Raw genomic sequence first — 19494 nt, 5'->3', positions numbered from 1 at the left:
ATAAGACTGAAAGACAAATCTTTGTAGGAAGCAAAGGTCTTTGTATATTTAAAGCAGGCTACAATGAAAGGACAGACAAAAAAGATAAACCAGCATTCAAATAGCTTTTGCCTTCCTTTCATTTACTGGTTTTCACAAAGAAAGGAAAGAAAATAGCGTAGCCTCAAACAGCTGACTCGGCTAATAGCCATTTCTGGAATCACCTAAGGAAAGCCTGGGAAAGAATTTGCCAACATTTGCTTTGTCAGGTCAAGATGCAAAGAAATTCTGTAAGTTGAGGGCTCAGAAGACTACTTTAAAACAAACAAAAAAGAACAAAAACCCCAAGTAAAACCTGTCAAAAACCCCACACATAGTTATGAAAAAAGGAAAAAATCCACACCCGTTTTTACAAAGTAACAGCAAAGAGCTGTTACAGAAGCAGGACTACCTGATGGCTCTCACTTACTGAGGTTCCAAGGATTTCACTGCCTAGTTACCACGGGACCACTGAGCCGCAGTTTTAAATTAAAAGACAGACCTACTGATGGGCCACAGTTCCCACTCCTGTGCAGCTGGGCAAACATCCCATCTCTCCCAAACTGAACTGCAACTGCATAAGATGTTTTACTATAAGACCACAATACCTTAATTCTTCCCTGTGGCACAACAAACACAGAGCTAAGATGTGTGTCACAGCCTCATGCTTCACGCTCAGACATCACGGTCATCAGCGGACACCAAGGCAGCAGATGATCTAGGGTACTGGAAATGGGACACTGGAGACACAGAGCATGCACCACACCAGTCAGCTATAGCATTATAGGCTTACCTTCAAATGCTAGCTAGGAGTGGGGGTTCTTAAAGAAAGCAATAAAGCACTGGGAGCAGGAGTACCTGTTGCTTTGGAAGTGGGTGCCTGTCTGCACCTGAGCCTGTGTCCCTCCTCACCATCCCCACAAGTCTTCTATGAGAAGCCACCAGACACTCTAGCAGGCATCCACCTCAGAGTAAAGGCTTGCCAGCTTCAGTCTCCCCAGAAGCAAAGGCAGGAGCCATCTGCTCTGCCGCTCCAGCACTGGGCCAGAGCACGGCAGGGCTACAGACCAGCAGACTACGCACTTCTTCCTCACCCCTGACCCTTTTCACCTGACCTGATAGTAACCTCAAATGGGCAGACTGGCTGTTTTTCAAAGTTATTTATTTAGAATACACGTATTTGGTGCACAGTACCTTCATAGAGAGCCATCAGTCTTTCACATCTCTTTCATGTATGTACACAATTAAGGATTAACACTCATAGTTGCAAATAACCTCTGACCTTGTGACACACTTCTGTTAGTTATGAGGGTTGAGAAGGTACAAGAAGAGAGCATTTTTTCCTTCTGTTCCTTCTTTTTATCTATAAATAATTTGTCTTGTGCAAAAGGAACGTGCTGGCACTAGACACCGGGCAAAACAAACGAGCTTGTGATCACACTCAAGTGTCAGATACCAGGCTATTTCGGCAGCGGCCCGGGCTTACATGCACATGCTTTACACATGGTGTTAGAGCACTGCCAGAGTGTGTATACCCAGGTCGGAGGGTTTCAGTCTTGCTGTGCTGCTCAGTTTATATAGATCTGCTAAGCCCCTGAAACCACAACAGCCCTACTTTGCATAATGATGCTGACATTGCTGGAGGTATTGACACTGGATAAGGCTGCTTGAAGCTATGGCCTGTCTCAGTCCTGTTCAGGGACCAGGTGAAAGACAGCCCTGTACTACCCAACACAGCCCACAACCCAGGGTAACAAGATACGCTGCTGTCTCCCCCACAAGACACACTCAGGCAGCAAATCAAAAGCTCCCAAAGAAGCACGCTGGCCTGCTGCCACTGCAGAACTTAGGTTTTCACCAATTTCTCCTCAAGAACCTGGTCACAGTGGCCTAGGAGTATCTACAAAATGATTCTTTGTACACCCATAAGCAACTGTTACGTGGGTGGCAGCTTGGTGAAATCCCACACTAACAGCTTGGGTAAACTGGTAACAGCGTGGTGGGTTGACCTTGGCTAGGCACCAGGTGCCCACCAAAGCCCCTGTCAGTCCCCTCAGCTGGACAGGGGAGAGAAAATATAATGAAAAGCTCACGGCTCAAGGTAAGGACAGGGAAAGATCACTCACCAATTATTGTCACGGGCAAAACAGACTTAACTTGGGGAAATTAGTTTAATTTATTACCATTCAAATCAGAGTAGAATAATGAAAAATAAAACCAAAACTTAAAGACACCTTTGCCATACTCCTCCCTTCTTTCTGGGTTTAATTTCACTCCCAAATTCTCTACCCCTCCTCCCACAAAGTACAGGGGAATGGGGAATGAGGGTTGCAGTCAGTTCATCACATATTGTCTCTGCCACTTCTTCCTCCTCAGGGAGAGGACTCTGAGCTCACACTCCTCCCCTGCTCCAGCATGGGGCTCCTCCCATGGGACTGTCCTCCATGAAATTCTTCAACCTGAGTCCTTCCCACAGGCTGCAGTTCTTCACAAACTGCTCCAGCGTGGGTCCCCTATGGGGTCACAAGCCCGGCCAGTAAACCTGCTCCAGTGCAGGCTCCTCTCTCCACACAGCCACAGGTCCTACCAGGAACCTGCTCCAGCACAGGCTTCTCATGGAGTTACAGCCTCCTTCGGGCATATCCACCTGCTCTGGTGTGGGGTCCTCCACAGGCTTCAGGTGGGGATCTGCTCCACCATTAACCTCCATGGACTGCAGGGGCACAGCCTAGTCTCACCGTGGGCTGCAGGGGAATCTCTGCTCCAGTGCCTGGAGCTCCTCCTCCCCTGATTTTGGTGTCTGCAGGGTTGTTGCTCTTATGTATTCCCTTCTCTTTTCCACTGCAGTTTGTTGCACAGGGTTTTTTTTGCCCCTTCTTAAATACATTATCCCAGAGGTGCTACCACGATCACAGCAGCAGGTCCTTCTTGGAGCCAGCTGGCACTGGCTCCATTGGACACTGGGGAAGCTTCTAGCAGCTTCTCACAGAAGCCACCCCTGTAGCACCCCTGCTACTGAACCTTGCCCCGCAAACCCAATACACACAGCACATTATATCTGCAAGATGATCCTACAGCACAATCACCGTATTTCACAGAATCACAGAATGGTTGAGGTTGGAAGGGCCCTCTGGAGGTCATCTGGTACAATCCCCCTGCTCAACCAGGGACACCTACAACAAGCTGTCCAGGACTGTGTCAATGTGTTTTTTTAATATCTCTTAAGGAGGGAGATTCCACAACCTCACTAGGCAACCTCTGACAATGCCGAGTCATCCTCACAGCGAAAAAGTCTTTCTTGATGTTCAGAGGTAACCTCCTGTGTTTCAGCTTATGCCCACTGCCTCTTGCTGTCACTGGTCACCAATGAAAAGAACCCGGCTCTGTCCTCTTTGTACCTTTCCTTCAGGTGTACGTATAAATTGGTCAGATCACTTCCCAACCCTTCTCCAGGCTGAACAGTCCCAGCTCTCTCAGTCTTCCTTCACAGAGGAGGCAAGTTTAACTCCCTTCACCACATTAGGCACCTTTTGCTACAGTCTTTCCAGAAGCTCCATGCCTCCCTTTCTTGTACTGGGAAGCCCAACCTCCAACTCACTGCCCACGAAGCTGAATGAGAAGAGTTTTAAGTGCTCTACTAGATGAAGAAACTTTTTTTCTGGGACATGTGGGAGCTCAGGCTGTATCTGTGGCAGTGCAGAGTCATGTCCCAGCCATACTTTGGCTGTGTTAGTGCAAGTCTGAAAACTACCCAAAACCTGCTCGTCTCCACCATTACTCAAGATAATACAATCCCACAAGTAAGTAGTAGTACCATGGACCTCAAATCCTCATCTTGGTGGGATTGAGTCTGCCCATGGAAGTCTAAAAACTAAATAGTAAGTGGGAGAAGGTCTCTTGTCAGCATCCCAGACTTCCAACTGCAGTGAAGTCCTGGAAATCCACTTTCTCCTTGATAACAAGGAGCACTCCGCCTCTTAAGCATAGACCCGGTCCCTCTGCAGAAGATGTGGAACTCCTTACAACAGGCCTCTAAAGCCAGTGTTTCTCAAGGTGCAAACTGAAGCTTTTTTCATATTTCACAGAAGTGCTAAGCAGCTGCTGCTGGCATTCACCAAGCATTTACACATAGACAAAAGCACTGACATATAGTCATGCAGTGCTTATAAGGTGGATAAACTATGACCACTATGCATGCAGTACATAGGAGAAGCCTGCAGGTACCCTGAGGCAAGCGCACAGGCAGCTGGGACAGCTATTCTGTTAAGAGTGCACTCCATTCGGATGCAAGCAAGCCCCCTGGAATAGATCAAAGGGCTTGCTCAACTTTAACAGAAATAATGACAGCAAAATTGTACATGTGCCTGAAGTACACTCCATGAGACAAATTACTTTGAATCTTGCAAATTATAAACACCTAAACACATCACACTTACTATCCTGACATGCAGTCTGAACAATGTTTCTGTTCCATACCAGAAGTAAACAACAACCTAGAGGTAAACTCCTGGACAGGTAAAGACGACATTCAAGAGTTTTGTCCTGGGGACTAGTCACTGGATTTTTGTGGAAGATGGAGTTGCAGAGTTTGGACAGTTTCCATTGTTAGAAAAGGAGGAAAAACATTCAGAAAGCCAGGCTGGCCACAGAGGTCAGAATATTGTTGCACTATTGAAAGTAAGGGGGAGGGTGTGATGCACTTATTTAGCAGAAAAAGATCAAAACAAGATTAAAATTAAATGAATAATCAATTTAAACAGAGAAATTTAACTGCTTGTACAAACATTCTAGGTGCCAATGATAAACCCAAAACTGCTAATACACAGGCATAGATTTGAAGAGAGGTGTAACTGAAGCACAGATTTACACAAGTTCAGTGATTAGGTTTTTTATATACTTCAGAACTGGCTTGCTGCCAGTGATCCTTAGTATTTTTGGTTTAAACTCTTAATAGAGGAAAAATTGACACAAAAGCTGGTGCCATGGCAGATGACTCAGTCACAGCTAATTTGACAACTGAGTGAGGCTCCTTAAACACCTTCATGAAAAGGGAAGGAGATACAATCTCCCAGGTCCACATAACTAATGTTAGAAGGTCTCAAGCAAATCACCTTTTTATTTCTGCAAGTTTATGAACTGTAATTTCTAAATAATAAAAGCCCCACATAGAAGTATTTCTTAAGAAAAAGAACATGTGGTACAGCTACAGTCAAAAGTAACTGTGTGATTACAACTCTATACCATTTGCCTTGTGTAAACAAGAGAAGTCCAACACCAGTAGTAGAGCTATGTTAACAGGTATGCTGAGTTTCATGAGAGCTACTTTAGCAAAAGCTGGCAGAATGAATTACAAGTGTAGATAAGATTTAGATTTAAAACAGAAACAATTGGGAGTAATTTCAGAACATGTTATGAAATAGCTCAGACATCCGCAATTAAAAAAAAAAAAAGAAAAATGCAAAATAATAAAAGCAGCATGGATAGGAGTGGAGGTAAAAGAGGTAAACTGGAATAGGTAAGCCAAAAATTTGGGAAATTTCACAAACTGCTAACAGAAAGTCAAATAAAGGACTCTAGGGCTCCATGTGAGACCTTGCTTTTTTTTTTTTTTTTGTTAATCACAGAACACTTGAAACCTGTAGAACACTTTGTATTTATTAACATATTAAAAACATACAAGTAATGTGTTAATAAATTAACACATTAAAAACAGTTTGCAAGTATTTCTGATTTGTTTATAGGGAAACACAGACCACATTTGCAGTGACAATTAAAGAGTTTCCACTGTAGCACCCACTGAAGACAAACACTACAAACGATTTACTGAAGTTAGAACATTGTCACTCAGCAGGTCCAGACACCCCTTAGCAAAGACTTTGAGAATGACTGGCTAGCAAGTTATCCTGCCTTGTAACTCTCAAAGTGTCACCCAAAAAACTCCCAAGGATAGGAAAAGGTGTGAGGGAAAGAGAATGCATACCAAGTGTATGCAGTTACAACATTTCAGATGGTTTGCTGTACAAAGTCAGTGGTTTTGAGGAACTAGGCATCTGCTACGCAACTGATCATACAACAAACCAACACAGCATGCATCATATAACAGTTGTTTAAACAGTAAGTATTAAATTACACAGGCAAAAGTCCTCATCAAACAGCTGTCTTCCAAACAGGATACCAGCAACGTTAAGATTGGGGTAAGAAACTCAAATATGTACACCCAAGAAACAGAATAAAACCATCAAATTATTACTGACAGTACTTGTAGGTAACACAAAAGCTGTGGACCCGAAAATTATGAAGAGGATACAATGCTGAAAAGTGATTTGAATAACCTGTAAACCAGAAACAGGCAAAGACTGCATCTGAATACTGTTAAACGTAAGCTTGTCAATGAATGAACCCACCCTGAAAAGCCATTATTTAGAGGAGTATTTGAGTTACAGCAGACAGTCATCCAGACATAATTAAACATCATGGCTCAAAAGGCTATTGCACTCCTCGAACACACCTCAGCAGTGGTAACCAAACTAGCAGAAGAGAAATTTTATTCCTGTACTTGTAATAACAAATATATACGTATCAGTGTTCAATTCTCATCACCTGTACCTCAGTAATGATGTTGAAGAGCTGGAAAGGAGTCAGAAGACAGCCACAAGAATGATTACAGGATTAGCAAATCCACCCTCCAGTTACAGAGTTAGGACTCTCTGTGTCCTGAACTTGAACCATCCAGACTGAGCCACAAATAGTGGACACTGGAATTTTTTTCTTTTTGTCCTTAATTGCTGTTAATAAATGCAATTTTCAAGATTATGATTAATTTAAACCATGAATAGTGTAGTCTGTTTATTCCTTATACTTCACCTAATGTCCGAAAATAAATTTCACAATAAACGAACAGGTTATCAGACAGGGTGGTGGCATTTTGTATAATAGCAATGTACTTTGGTTCAAAAACCACCTCATCCAACAAAAAAAAAACCCAAAGAAAGCACACAAGCAAGCCTGGGAGCTATGGAGCACACCAATATATACAATTAACATCACTATACCTAAACTACAATCTAGATAGGTTGATTGAAACATTGTTTTAAAAGAAAGTAAAATACACTAAATAAACAAATTAAGCATTTGCCTTGGTTATGGCCCCATTCTGACCACTTCCCAGAGTTTTGGCTTTCTGTGCACATAAAAAAAACTTGCAAAGGAATGGGAAAGTGTTCAGAGAATTGCACATCACTGTGCAGAATTGCTTGGTATCATGTAAGCAAGACAAATAAAACATATGCGCTGAAGGTGATGACCTGGTTCTCCAGCTATGGATTATTCCAGAAAACAACTGTCACTCCTTAGAGACACAAACCACTAAAACACAAAGTAAAGACATCACAAAATACTGTTGTGGAGTTTTTTCTTCCTTTTTTAAAGCTATTCTAACATAAGAACATGCCCTAACAGCATGACAAGTCATATATACAGTAACTTTGCATAATTACAACAAAAACCCACCTTATTTGCCTCTTTAAACAACAAAAGCTATGTATCTCCTTCTGCTTTCCTGGTTTTCTATTATTTAATGGGAAAACTCCACAGACAAAAAAATTCAATGTAAAAACTTAAATACTATGCTCCTCACTTTACTACATGAAATTGTACACCAAAGATGCCTGCAAATTAAAAGATTCAGCCGAAGTATTTTCTGAGAATAACCAAAGGAAAAGTGCTCTGATAAAACTCAGATGGCCATAAATAATAAAAAAAAAAACCCTAAAAAAATACACATACAAAAAGAAAAGACACAAGAATTTCTCCACGGGAAACTACTTAAAAACATACACAGTAACTTAACTGTCCAATATCAGAGGTTTGCATTTGTCATTGGGAGTACATTGAGTACTATTAGCAAATTCTGTTCAGGTTGTTTATCTGGTTTTGGTTCAAAGGCTAAAATCTTTAGAGATTATCATGAGGCTAGTTCTTAACCCTAACTAGATTTAATAATTAATAGTAGTGTATTACTCTGTTGTACAGCCAAACACAGAACAAAACCACAGTGAATCAGAATTCATTATTATCATGTCTTGCAGATAAGACATAAGAATGCATGGAATTAAGTAAATAAACCCCAAGAGAACAAAAATTGCTCTGGACAGAGAATGTTTCTAGATTGCTATGATCACAGATGGTATTAAAAGCCAAGCTTAAATGATTACAAGCCAAGCCATCTTTAAAAGTAAAATATTACTGATGCTAACCCTAGAATTCGATCAAACATGCTATTAGTCAATTAAGTCAAATTCAGCAATTCCAATGGATCTTAGTTTTGTTTGTAGAAAATACTTGATTTTACATTTTGATGAAAGCAAATCTACTCTTAAATGGTCCGTCCTGCCTTCCTATGAAGTCAGCTGCTAAACCAGGAGAAACAGTCATCTAAGTGAAATCCAGCTTTTCATGAATCAGAGTAAATGTTTATTTTACCATTTTGATGCTGAGATAATCAAGAGACTATGAGGAAACTGAACACAGTACAAAAAAAATCTCACATTTTTCTTCTCCACATTCTCACTGAAAAAACTGTAAGTGTGTTTAGGTGCATTTTCAGAGGAAAATAAATAAATAAAGTACTGTTCCATCCAGCAGTGAGGTTGGGAAGAGGTGTAACATCTTTAATTCCAGGGAACTACTTACTACCAAAGCATTCCAATGACAGAATAGTTTGGGTTGGAAGGGACCTTCCACGATCATCTAGTCCAGCCCCTGTACTACAGGCAGGGGATATATCTCACTAGATCAGGTTGCTCAAGGCTCCATCCAGCCTGACCTTCAACACTTCCATGGAAAGGACACCCACAGCTTCTCTGGGCAACCTGTTTCAATGTCTCATCACACTAATTTAAAAAAGTTCTCTGTGTCCAATCTAAATCTACCCACTTTCAGTTTAAAACCATTGCCCGTTGTCCTGTCCCTACAGGCCCAGGTAAAAAGTCTTTCTCTGTCTTTCTTATGCACCCCTTTGCAGAGGGAAAGGCTGCAACAAGGTTTCCCTGAAGCCTTCTTGTCTCCAGGCTGAGCAACTCCAACTCTCTCAGCTTTTCTTAATAGGAGAGGTGTTCCAGCCCACTGACCACTTTTGTGGCCCTCCTCAGGACCTGCTCCAACAGGTCCATGCCTGCCTTGTACTGGGGAGCCCAGAGCTGGCAGCAGTACTCCAGATGGGGTCTTGATGAGAGCAAAGGGGCAGAATCACTTCCCTCGACCAGCTGCCACGCTTCTTTCTTTGCATCCCAAGATAGAGTTGGCTTTCTGGGCTGCAAGTGCACATTGCTGAGTCTGGTTTACATTTTCATCCACCATTACGCCCAAGCCCTTCTCTGAAGGCTTGCTTTCAATTCCTTTATCCTCCAGCCTGTACTGATGTTGGGGACTGCCCCAACCCAGGGGCAATGCACCCAACACCTTGCACTTGGCCTTGCTGGACTTGATGACATTCACATGCGCCCACTCCTCAAGCCTGTCAGGGTCCCTCTGATAGCATCCCTTCCTGTAAGCATACCAACGCACCACTCCGCTTGGTATCAACTGGAAATTTGCTGAGGGTGCAACTCAATCCCAATGTCCATGTCATAATGAAGTTATTACACAGTATGATCCCTTGCAGGACATCACTCATTACTGCTTCCAGCTGGACACTGAGCTATTGACCGTAATTCTTTGGATGCAGTATTCAAGCCAATTCCTCACCCATCTAACAGACCATCCATGAAACCCATATCTCTCCAATTTAGCAGTAACAATATTGTGGGGAACCATATGAAAGGCCTTACAGAAGCTTAAATAAGAGGACATCTTCCTCTCTCCCCTGATGCAGTCGCCCCATCACAGAAGGCCAATAGATTAGTCAGGCACATTTTGCCCTTCGTGAAGTCACTCCAGCTGTCTCTAATCACCTCCCTGTCTTACACATGTTTCAGTGTATCTTCTAAAAGGATATATCCCATGATCTTAAGGTTAAGGCTTAGTTACAGCCAGAGTTTTGGCTTGATGTTGCCAAAGAGGTTTCCCTACCTTGCTGGATTAGAAAAAGTTTCACACAACGGAAGTGTTTCTGATGGGGGATTTGCACTAAATCCGTTTGGCATGACATGCAACACCTATTACTTCCCGGATGAAAACACCACACAAAAATTCACTTAAAATTAGACTTGATGGATTAGAGGAACTGTAATGAGATAAAGGGACTTTGATCTCTAAATGTCTCTTTTGCTAATGGGCCAGGTCAGCAGTGTTCAAAAGTCAGACAGCTGCATGTTGGGCTGCACTCTGAGATAAGCTACTGATCTCACCATTGTTAATGATGACGAGGTACATACATCATAACCATCCCTAATAAAAACTGGCAGCCTCAGGACAGGAGAGATTAAATAGACATGAAGATTTCCACCCTTTTTGAAAATACTTCCAAGTGTCAGGTTCCATCATCACATAAACATGAAAAAGATAACTTAATGAGAGAAGTATACAAATATACGTGTAAGACCATGCGTTTTATTCTTTGGGCTTTTTTTCCCCCCAGCAGAACCATACAGTGTCTTAGTCTCCAGGCTACTATTACTTCTTTTTTAAAAACAAACGAAAAAAGAAGTAGAAGTGAGAAGTATTGTGAGACTCATTGTTTTCTCTCCTAAAAGATCAAGCGAGTTAAGAATATTTTGGAGTTGTTTGGTTTGGGTTTTTTTCAAAACTGTTCTTTTTTGCAAACCAGCTTTGAAAGGTCTCCACTGTCAATACAAATGTTGACTTCAATGTCACCTAGACAACGCTCTTCAAAATGACAAACATCAAATCATCCAAGTATGTGGACAGCTATGTAAGAACCTGTTGAAGATACATGAATTATGCCTTTAGTTTTCAGCATTTAGTTTCCATTGCTTTTACCGCTCTGGTCTATGAGACAGAGTGGTACATAACAGTGCTTGGTAAAGCCAATGTCAGAGCAAAATAAATGTTCCATACTTGATCCTGTTTCCCAAGCTGGATCAGTTCCTAAAAGCACAAGGAATTCTGGCATCTTTCCCAACTTCTATGCATTTTGAGTTTTTCTAGCCTTGTAAGATAGCATTGCTGCTACAGAAACCATTTGACTTTCTGTCTGACTCTGTTCACCCAGAAACGTGGGGCTGTAGCGGTCAGCATTCTTTTCAAAACATTCTCTAACATGAGCAAGATAACTAACACTAAACACTGAAGACTTACAAGTTTAAAAATCTCCTGTGATGGGTTTAAAGAATAAAGACAGAAAAGCAACTTTCCTTTACTTACAGAAGTGCTCTCACTCAGCACAATGATACTCGCCAAACATTATCTTAGTTTCCTTTGAGTTTGCAGCTGGCAGAGCAATGAACTAGCCAAGGACCAAGACGCAGTGTGCTAGCAGCCAGTCAGTGTATAGCTCACGTACATAAGACATACTAACAAGACCAGGCAGTAATGTATATCCTGTGCCGTAAGAGCAAATACTGTGAAATATAAAATATTTTTTCCTAATGGAGAATTTCAAAATGGACCGAAGATATGTTCATTACATAGTACTTCAGTTTATAGAACCACACTCCATTTCTAAATTGTCAATTCCTGTTTACTGGAAGAATCTCTAACAGGTTGGGTTTCCATCTCATCCAACTACACCAAATTCCTACAGAATAGTAAACCTGAGCTCTTAACTTGGATTTTACTTGAAGGTGGCTAAATATCTGGAAAAAAACTTCTGGTCCACATTTGGTGATACTTAACCAAGATTAGAGCAGTATTTCCAGTTAACTTTAAAAGAGTTAAGGACCTAATCGCATTGATCTCTTCAGACAAGAGATTTTAGCTGGGACTCGGGGGAAGGAATATAACACCATTTCAAACATTAACTGCCCTTTCCACAATTTGCCTTGGGGAAAAATAAATCTTTTTCAACAGACTTTTGATAACTGGGGCTCAGTCCCAAAGCATTTTGACAAGGACCACCATAACATTCTCCTAGATGGCCAAAGGCATGAATAAACAATGAGGACAGGACCCTGGGTAGACATTTAATCTATCTACTTGCTCTGAGACAAAACCAGAGCCAGACCCAGGAACTAGACAAAACTATCTAGTTCCATCCCTAACAGATGCTTCCACATAGCAGAGCAGGTCAGCCTAACTCACAAACAGCATAGCTTTGAGATAAAAGTATTGATATGCAGCTCAGCTCTGCTGAGGCAACAGTGATACAGGCTCTATCTTTTCAATTTACTGTATCACTAGGGGGTTCTACTTTCAGCAACTTTCTGACGTTCTGTTGCTTTATTCAAGCTACGCAGATATTGCACACCACCTACTCTTCAAGGAAAGACAAGATGAACCACCAAAATGGGGCTTGCCTAAACCGTATAATTCATATCAGTGGTTTGCTGGGTGATTCTGCCTGAATGGACTGACAAAGGAGGAATCTTGTTCGGTGGCTATTTTTTATTATTATTTTATTTTTTAAATAGCTAGGTTACCTTCTGAAATGCAGAATAAAAGCAACAACAGGGCTTTTCTGTTAGCAACTACATCTGCTCAGGGATTCTGGGATAAAACTCTATAGTACGGTTAAATGCTAAGCATAGTATGCAAATTAAGTAGTTTGATTATTCCATGCCATTTGTCCTTTGAAAACCCACAAAGGACAAAAATCTGTAGATGATCACCCTTCAGTTTAGTCTCTGTATCAACATTAATTATTGGGGGAACAATGTGCTTTCAGAACATTTAAGATTTAATCTTCAATTTAGCTTGAAAAAACATTTGTGCTGTTCCTGGAACTCTCCCAGTAACTTTCAAAACTTTTAACTTCTGGAACTCTGCTATCTATTAGACTCATGCCCTCCAGTGTTAATGCATCTAACTTCTTTGCACAGAGTTAACAATACTTAAAACCTGCGGCATGCACGCTTCAGTCTCTGATGCTAAGTACACTGCCTTTACAGCTTCTTAGTATTTCCTACATTCTGATTCTTCCTTGGTTTTGTACTGCTTTTCTGATCTTTGATCTTGCCAGGAAGAGGTTTTATAATTAAATAAATGGTGAGTGCTGAAATACTTCCATTATTTTATTATTAACAGCTGTTTACTTAGTAGCATTCAACTGCAAGAACCGATTTTTCCTGAGTCTTATACCATTCAGCAGGGCAAGAAAAGATCCTTGGTGTTTATAGCATTCTACTACTGCAACAAAGCTAATCACCATTAGCCACCCATCTAAACGTTACCTCACACCTTCATGGGATTGATTTTACAGAGATTGTTATATTATTTCAAAAGAAATGCTTTCCCCTATGAAATTGCCGTTATGTACCAACAATAACAAATGGAAGCAGCTAAAGAGCAGAATTATTATTTTTTAAACTTTGCAACATACACTCAAATGTCCATTCTCAAAAGATTCTTCTGCTCAGCATATACTTTTCCTTCCTGCACTAAGTCAACACTGCTCGTCAATGTAAGATACGAATTTGGGGTCACTTGACATATGAACAAAATTAAATTAGCCAGAATTCTTTTGACTATTAAGGCCCTCATCTAGTTCCTATTAACTTCAATGTATGTAGACCATTTCTAAAGTAGTAAAACCAAAACAACAACAAACTCTTTTAATGGCTGCAAACAAAACATCCCTTCATGATGCACTAAAAATAAAGAAATATGTTCTTAAATATGTTCTAAATCTATGTTCTTCATAAGTTATCACACTGATATCCAGATGATGAACTGTGTTTTCCTCCAAAAAAAGACATATTTTTTATATATGGACATATATGTCTATATAAGAATACATCAAGTTGTTTTGCATCCAGAATGAAATTTTATTTCCTTAGAATCAGCTTCTGCTGAATAGTAGATACTTGCCAATCTAGTTTCAACACATATCAAGATGAACTTTAACTATTTGTTCATTTTACGGTTGTAAATATATACTGCAGTACATACTAAACTAAACTACCTCAAATTATTCAAAAGTGTTCAGTAGGCCAGACCAATGCAAATACAAGTTACAGGAAAGATAGGGAAGCTTGCTTATTTCTCTAGCTGAAGAAAAAGTTACATAAAACCAGTGTACTCCACTGATGGCTTAATGGACCCACATCCTCTTCAATTTACCTACAGAAAGCATAAGTATTTGTTAATTCACCAAGTTCTGTACGTAAATCTTTAGTTCAGCTGACAGGTATAAGAAAATAAATGCATGTATATCCTGCATGCTTGCCAGATATTCAGCTTATGTTCAAAAGCATCTTTCCACCTAAGACTTTTTGCCACTCACACTACTTCAAATGGTTTATCTTCCACCTGTTTTCTTTGGTAATGCATAGAGAATAAAAATACACTCATATCAGCAAACGTGTCAGTGAAGCAAGTTGAGCATCTCAAACATATGAAACACCTACCCCTTAAAAAACCCCACGTTTTGTACATGACAACACCAGCTAATACGCCACAAAATAGCAAACACTGTAACTCACCTCCAGTACTTAAATTTTGCCAAGGTTTATAGATATGTAGGGGTAGCTAGCCAGCTAGCATGATACTGCCACATTAATTTCTTACGTACTTAAGACAGTGAGTATTTCCCACTGAGAAAATAGAGTATAATATAAACATCTACAGTTTACAGGCAGAGAATGACTAGGATTGAAGGTTTATGGCTACAATCTACGCTGCAGGCTCAAATGCTGCTTTCTGAGACCATGCAAAATTTCCATGGACAACAAGCAAAATTATGTGAGACCTCGAGCACATGGCTCTTACTGCTTAATAATAAATATGTACATATATATATGCTTAAATGCCAGCATGCTGAATACTTCTGTTTGGCATATAACAACATAAAACATTAAAACACCTCTTTTTTTTTCCACTTATAAAAAAAATATAAGTGTTTTTACAGCTAACAGCAAACAATGGATGGCGATTAACAACTGTAAGCTCTGGAGAACAATCATAGGGTTTCACAAAGTGCTCAGCAGTAATGAAATCCAGAAGAGTTTGGAAAATACGTAAGATTAAAACCAAATTCAGCAGAATACTGAATTTATTCCAAAGCGCCTTAAAAACCTTACAGCCAAGTAGTGCTAGCTGAAATACTACTATGCAATATGCTCCAGTGCATATTTCTGAATTCTGGCTTTTCAGGATTACAGTAGTAAAAAAATACTTTGTCCTGTTCTAAGCTGTTCCAGAAATTAAGCAATGATGTACAAAAATGTACCTAACAGTGGTATTTTAATCACAGATGGGGTTTATTTTAAAACGAATACTTAAAAATAATCTTAGCGTGCAGCAGAAGTTTTCCATAAATAACTGAGCATTTTAAACTCTCTGATCCCATGAAAAGTAAAAAGATACCACCATGAATGCGTACTGAGCACAGGGTGCCTGTGTGTGTCACACAGTAACAAGAGGAAACTAGCTCACTCTGCAAGGAAGCACTGTATCTTCCACAAGTTAAGGACAAAACCCCCTTCTCTTCTGATCATGAAATAGTAAGTTTCTCTGTATTTGCTACATATGTGCATTTACATATATGTACACGTAATTTTTAAACAAGAAAACAATCTTGCATGGATATGCGTATTTGTGCCTTAAAACCTTTTGAGTTATTAATACCTTTGACTTTGCACTTAAAGTCTGAAGAATATGCACGGTCAATTAACATGGCTCAGCTTAAACTGTGCTAGTACTTTCTTTATGACCCAAAGGATATGCCTCAGTCCCATATTCAAAAGCTTTTAACCCACTTAGGCTTTTAAGTCCCACAATACTTTAAAAGGTTGAAAAGTTGGCACTTCTGAATAAAAGAAAACACAAAAGAAAACAAACACATTTGCCTATGTTTACATCAAATAAAATCAAGCACTGTAGTAATTTAAGTTTTGAAGGGGAAAGACATGTAATGGGACAGTAAAGGTCTATTCAATTAAAAAAAAACATGGAATTTCAAGTGGGTTTTGTGCTACAGCCTCACTGTTTATAATGACTACTTTTCTATTCTGAAATGGTTTTGTCTGTCTCATAACCATGTGAATGACCCACATAAACTCAATAACCAAATAACCAAGCAACTGCCTATGCCAGGGAAGCAGCGTGACTGAGGGGACGGGGGACGGGGTGGGGGGGGAAACTGGTGTTAAATACCTAAAATAAACCCACCAATAAAAAAAGTTTTCCTCAAAATTTGTTCATAAATTGAAACATGAATATCTACCCAATCCCACAACTCCTAACAGTGGTACACCACTATAATGATCTCATCTTGCAAAATGCAGTAAGTGTTAATCCAAACAGCTGCACATGCACACACACTTTCAGTCAAAGTATGACTGAGGCTGACAAGACAAAAGACCAAAAGCGTCTGCACAGTAACAATTTATGTATTGTTTCATTACCCAAGTATACAGATATGCTGTCAAGTATGAGCAGCTGAACGTTCACCCTCTTGGTCTCCAGTACATCATGCTTATGCCTTCAAATGTGTGTCAGAACTCTTGGTTTGCACTGATGGTGATGAATGCAAAAACTTTTCATGAAGGCAGTCAAGAGAGTTGTCCCCAACACTTTCTGTGGGTCAGCTTCTCCAGTGTTCTCCTTCAAGTCACAGCACCATTCAGTCCAAAGCAATGCCACAACTAAGTCGCAGTCTACCACCACCTACCCCAACACTTCATGTTACCAGTGGGAGCACCTTGCGATACAGTACAAACTCTGCATCACTGACTTCAGAAGTGGACCTCCGAGTTCCTTGTCTGGGTAATACATGTTGGTCTCATTCAGTACATTTCATACTTTTTTGAAAACTTGGGAGAAGCCTCTAATACTTCTGGAAGAAAATCCAGAAAATACAGAAACAATCTGGATCCAAGTAACAAGTCAAATATGCCAACTGCCTCTCCTGAAGCAAATGTGTATCACTAAGTAATTAAGTATCTGTAAAGTTAAGTAAAGGCAAGCTAGCTATGCCCTATTTCATCTTCTTCCTGAATCTTGTAACAGTCACAACATGCATCTCCATAAACCAAAATCAGGCCAAAATGAGACAGAATATTACTACTGGGACTGCTGCATCTGTCTTCACCACTCCCTTCCCACACCAGTTAAGGATCCCAACTGCTTTCTCCATATCTAGAAGACAAGCTGCAGAAAATAGCATATTCATACAGAAGCACTAAAATGCATTCTGACTTTTCCTTTTAAACTCTCCTTACCTCACTGAAAAGGCAGTTTACTCCCCCAGTATAAATCACTACTTTCCTAGACATGACCCAAGACAAAAGTTTTCTGCATAAACATCCCGCATCCACTTGGAACATCCCCACTCATCCACACACCAGACAGTGGTGCAGACATATTTCAAGGCCTCCCGGTCCCAGGCAGAAGCCCCATTACCAAGAAAGCTGCACGACATGCTAGAGCACACTGGATTAAGGGCAGTATTTTAATTCAAAAGGCCTATTTTAACACAAGCCAAATTTCTGTTAGATAAACACTGCCTCTGCATACTTGCGGCTCTGAAATAACAACCTCTGTTTTAATTAAAGAGAAATGGTACAATAGATTTTATTTCTTGACCAGTGGGTGGACTCCGAAGCTATCAAAGATACTGTCACCCTCCTGCATACTTCAGGTTACTCCTCAGCCTCGCGTATACATCTGGGGCTTTGCCGTTCCCTTTTCTTTCTAAAAACCCATCCACAATCTGAGCATAAGCCGCTTATACCAGTTTACCTCATTAAATCGAAAATCGCCGTAAGAAACGCAACCACTGAGCCAACCACCTTCCCGAGGCTCGCAGAACAATGCAGACATTAAACCCGCCACCACCGATCTGCACAACGACTCCCCCTGCGCGTCCCTCCGTTAATCCACCGCCTTCCACCGCTCTCCCACAAACACCGTCGCCAACATGTGCCCCTGTTCCCCCCCACCCCGCACCCCCTCGCTCACCCGCCATCCATCCTTCCCCTCTCCATTTTGGAAAGCCGCTCCCCCCCGCACCGAGCCCACCCGCGGGAGCCGCGGCCGCTCGCCCCGCCGCCGCCGGCGATGCCCACGGCCGGGCACACACGCCCCGAGGCGGCCAGGGTACGGCCGGCGGCGGCGAGCGTCCGAAGGGGCAGCCCGAGCGACCCCGCCGCCGGCTGCCTCGGCCCCGCCATGTAACGCGCCGGCCGGAGAGAGCCCGAGACGGCGGCGGCGGGGCCGGGGCTGCAGCGCCGGCGGTACCGGGGGCGTGCGTGCCGGCGGCGGCCCGAGCCGAGCCGAGCCGAGCCGGCCGGGCCGAGGCGGCCGGCGGCAGCCAGCACTCACCCAGCAGCAGCAGCTTCAGCTCCCGGCGGGCGTCCCGCTTGTCCCGGCGCAGCTGCCGCTCGATCTCGTCGTTGATCCGCCGGGCTTCCTTGGCTTCCTCGCTCAGGCAGCACGCCATGATGGACTCCAGAGTCATTCTTCCTAACTGGTTCAGACACAACCCCCCCACCCCCTAAAATCGCACGCACAGCCACACGCACCCCGCCGCCGCCGCACCGGCCCCGGGGGGCACAGGGGCTCTCTGCCCGAGAGCACCCGCCGGGCGCCCCAGGGCAAGCGCAGGCAGCTGCCTCGGTGCCACACAGGGGCGAGGAGAAAGAGGCAGGGCCGCTGGCGGCGCGGGTCCGCGCTCCTTGCCGCTGACACCCGCCGCTGCCAACTCCTCCTCTCCTCTAAATCATGCACCGAACAGCATGGAAACATCCACCACGGCGGCAGCAGCTCTACCCAGCCGAGCCGAGCCACTGGCCGCCGCCACCCTCGCCCTGCTGCTCCCTTTCCGCCGCCGCCGCCCGCAGCCAAAGCGGTCCCCAGCTATCCCCGGCGGACGACACCCCCACCGCCCTCCGACGCGACCACCCCACCCCCCGTGGAAATGCTAATGCCCGCTAATCCCTCCCCCCCTCCGCACACACATTTCCCCGCCGCTTCCCGTGCCGCGGAGCGGACGCCCAGCTCCGGCGCGGTGGGAAAGCCCGCCGCTGCCCGGAGACCTCGGCGCGCCCGGCGGGGAGAGCTGCCTCAGGGCCGACCCTCCTTCCCGGCGCGGCGGCGGGGCGGCCGCTCGCCCCTCGGGAGGGGAGAGCCGCTGCCGGGGACCTGCCGCCGCTCGCCCCTGCCCTACCAGTAAGGACGACAGGGGGAGGGTGGCGGGGAACCGCTGCCGAGGAAAAGGAGGCGAGCAGGCAGCCAAGGGCCGGGCGAGCCCGGCTTTTCAATGGCTCGGCTCCGCGGGCGTGGTGAGGCAGAAATATGGCGGCCCGTCTCCCGCTCTCCCCCCGCGCCGCCGCACGCCGGGGGCCAGCGGCCGGGGGAGCCGGGCCCCCCCGGGATGCCGCCCCCCGCCCCCAGCCGGACGCGGCGCCCCAAGGCCGCCCC

General features: G+C 43.3%; 1 protein-coding gene across 1 annotated transcript in view; it reads right to left on the bottom strand.

Moving 5' to 3' along the window:
* LOC130142524 (guanine nucleotide-binding protein G(q) subunit alpha) overlaps positions 1–18965 on the bottom strand; it is a 136296-nt gene extending 117331 nt beyond the window's left edge. Inside the window, exon 1 of the mRNA XM_056324646.1 lies at positions 18397–18965. Coding sequence (XP_056180621.1) covers positions 18397–18532 — 136 coding nt within the window. The 5' untranslated portion in view covers positions 18533–18965. The remainder of the gene's footprint in view (positions 1–18396) is intronic.
* Between the last annotated feature and the right edge of the window lie 529 nt (positions 18966–19494).

This window comes from Falco biarmicus, chromosome Z (assembly GCF_023638135.1).
Source record: "Falco biarmicus isolate bFalBia1 chromosome Z, bFalBia1.pri, whole genome shotgun sequence".
Taxonomy (NCBI): domain Eukaryota; kingdom Metazoa; phylum Chordata; class Aves; order Falconiformes; family Falconidae; genus Falco; species Falco biarmicus.
Note: the sequence above shows the minus strand (reverse complement) of the source record. Positions and strands in the feature narration are given on the sequence as shown.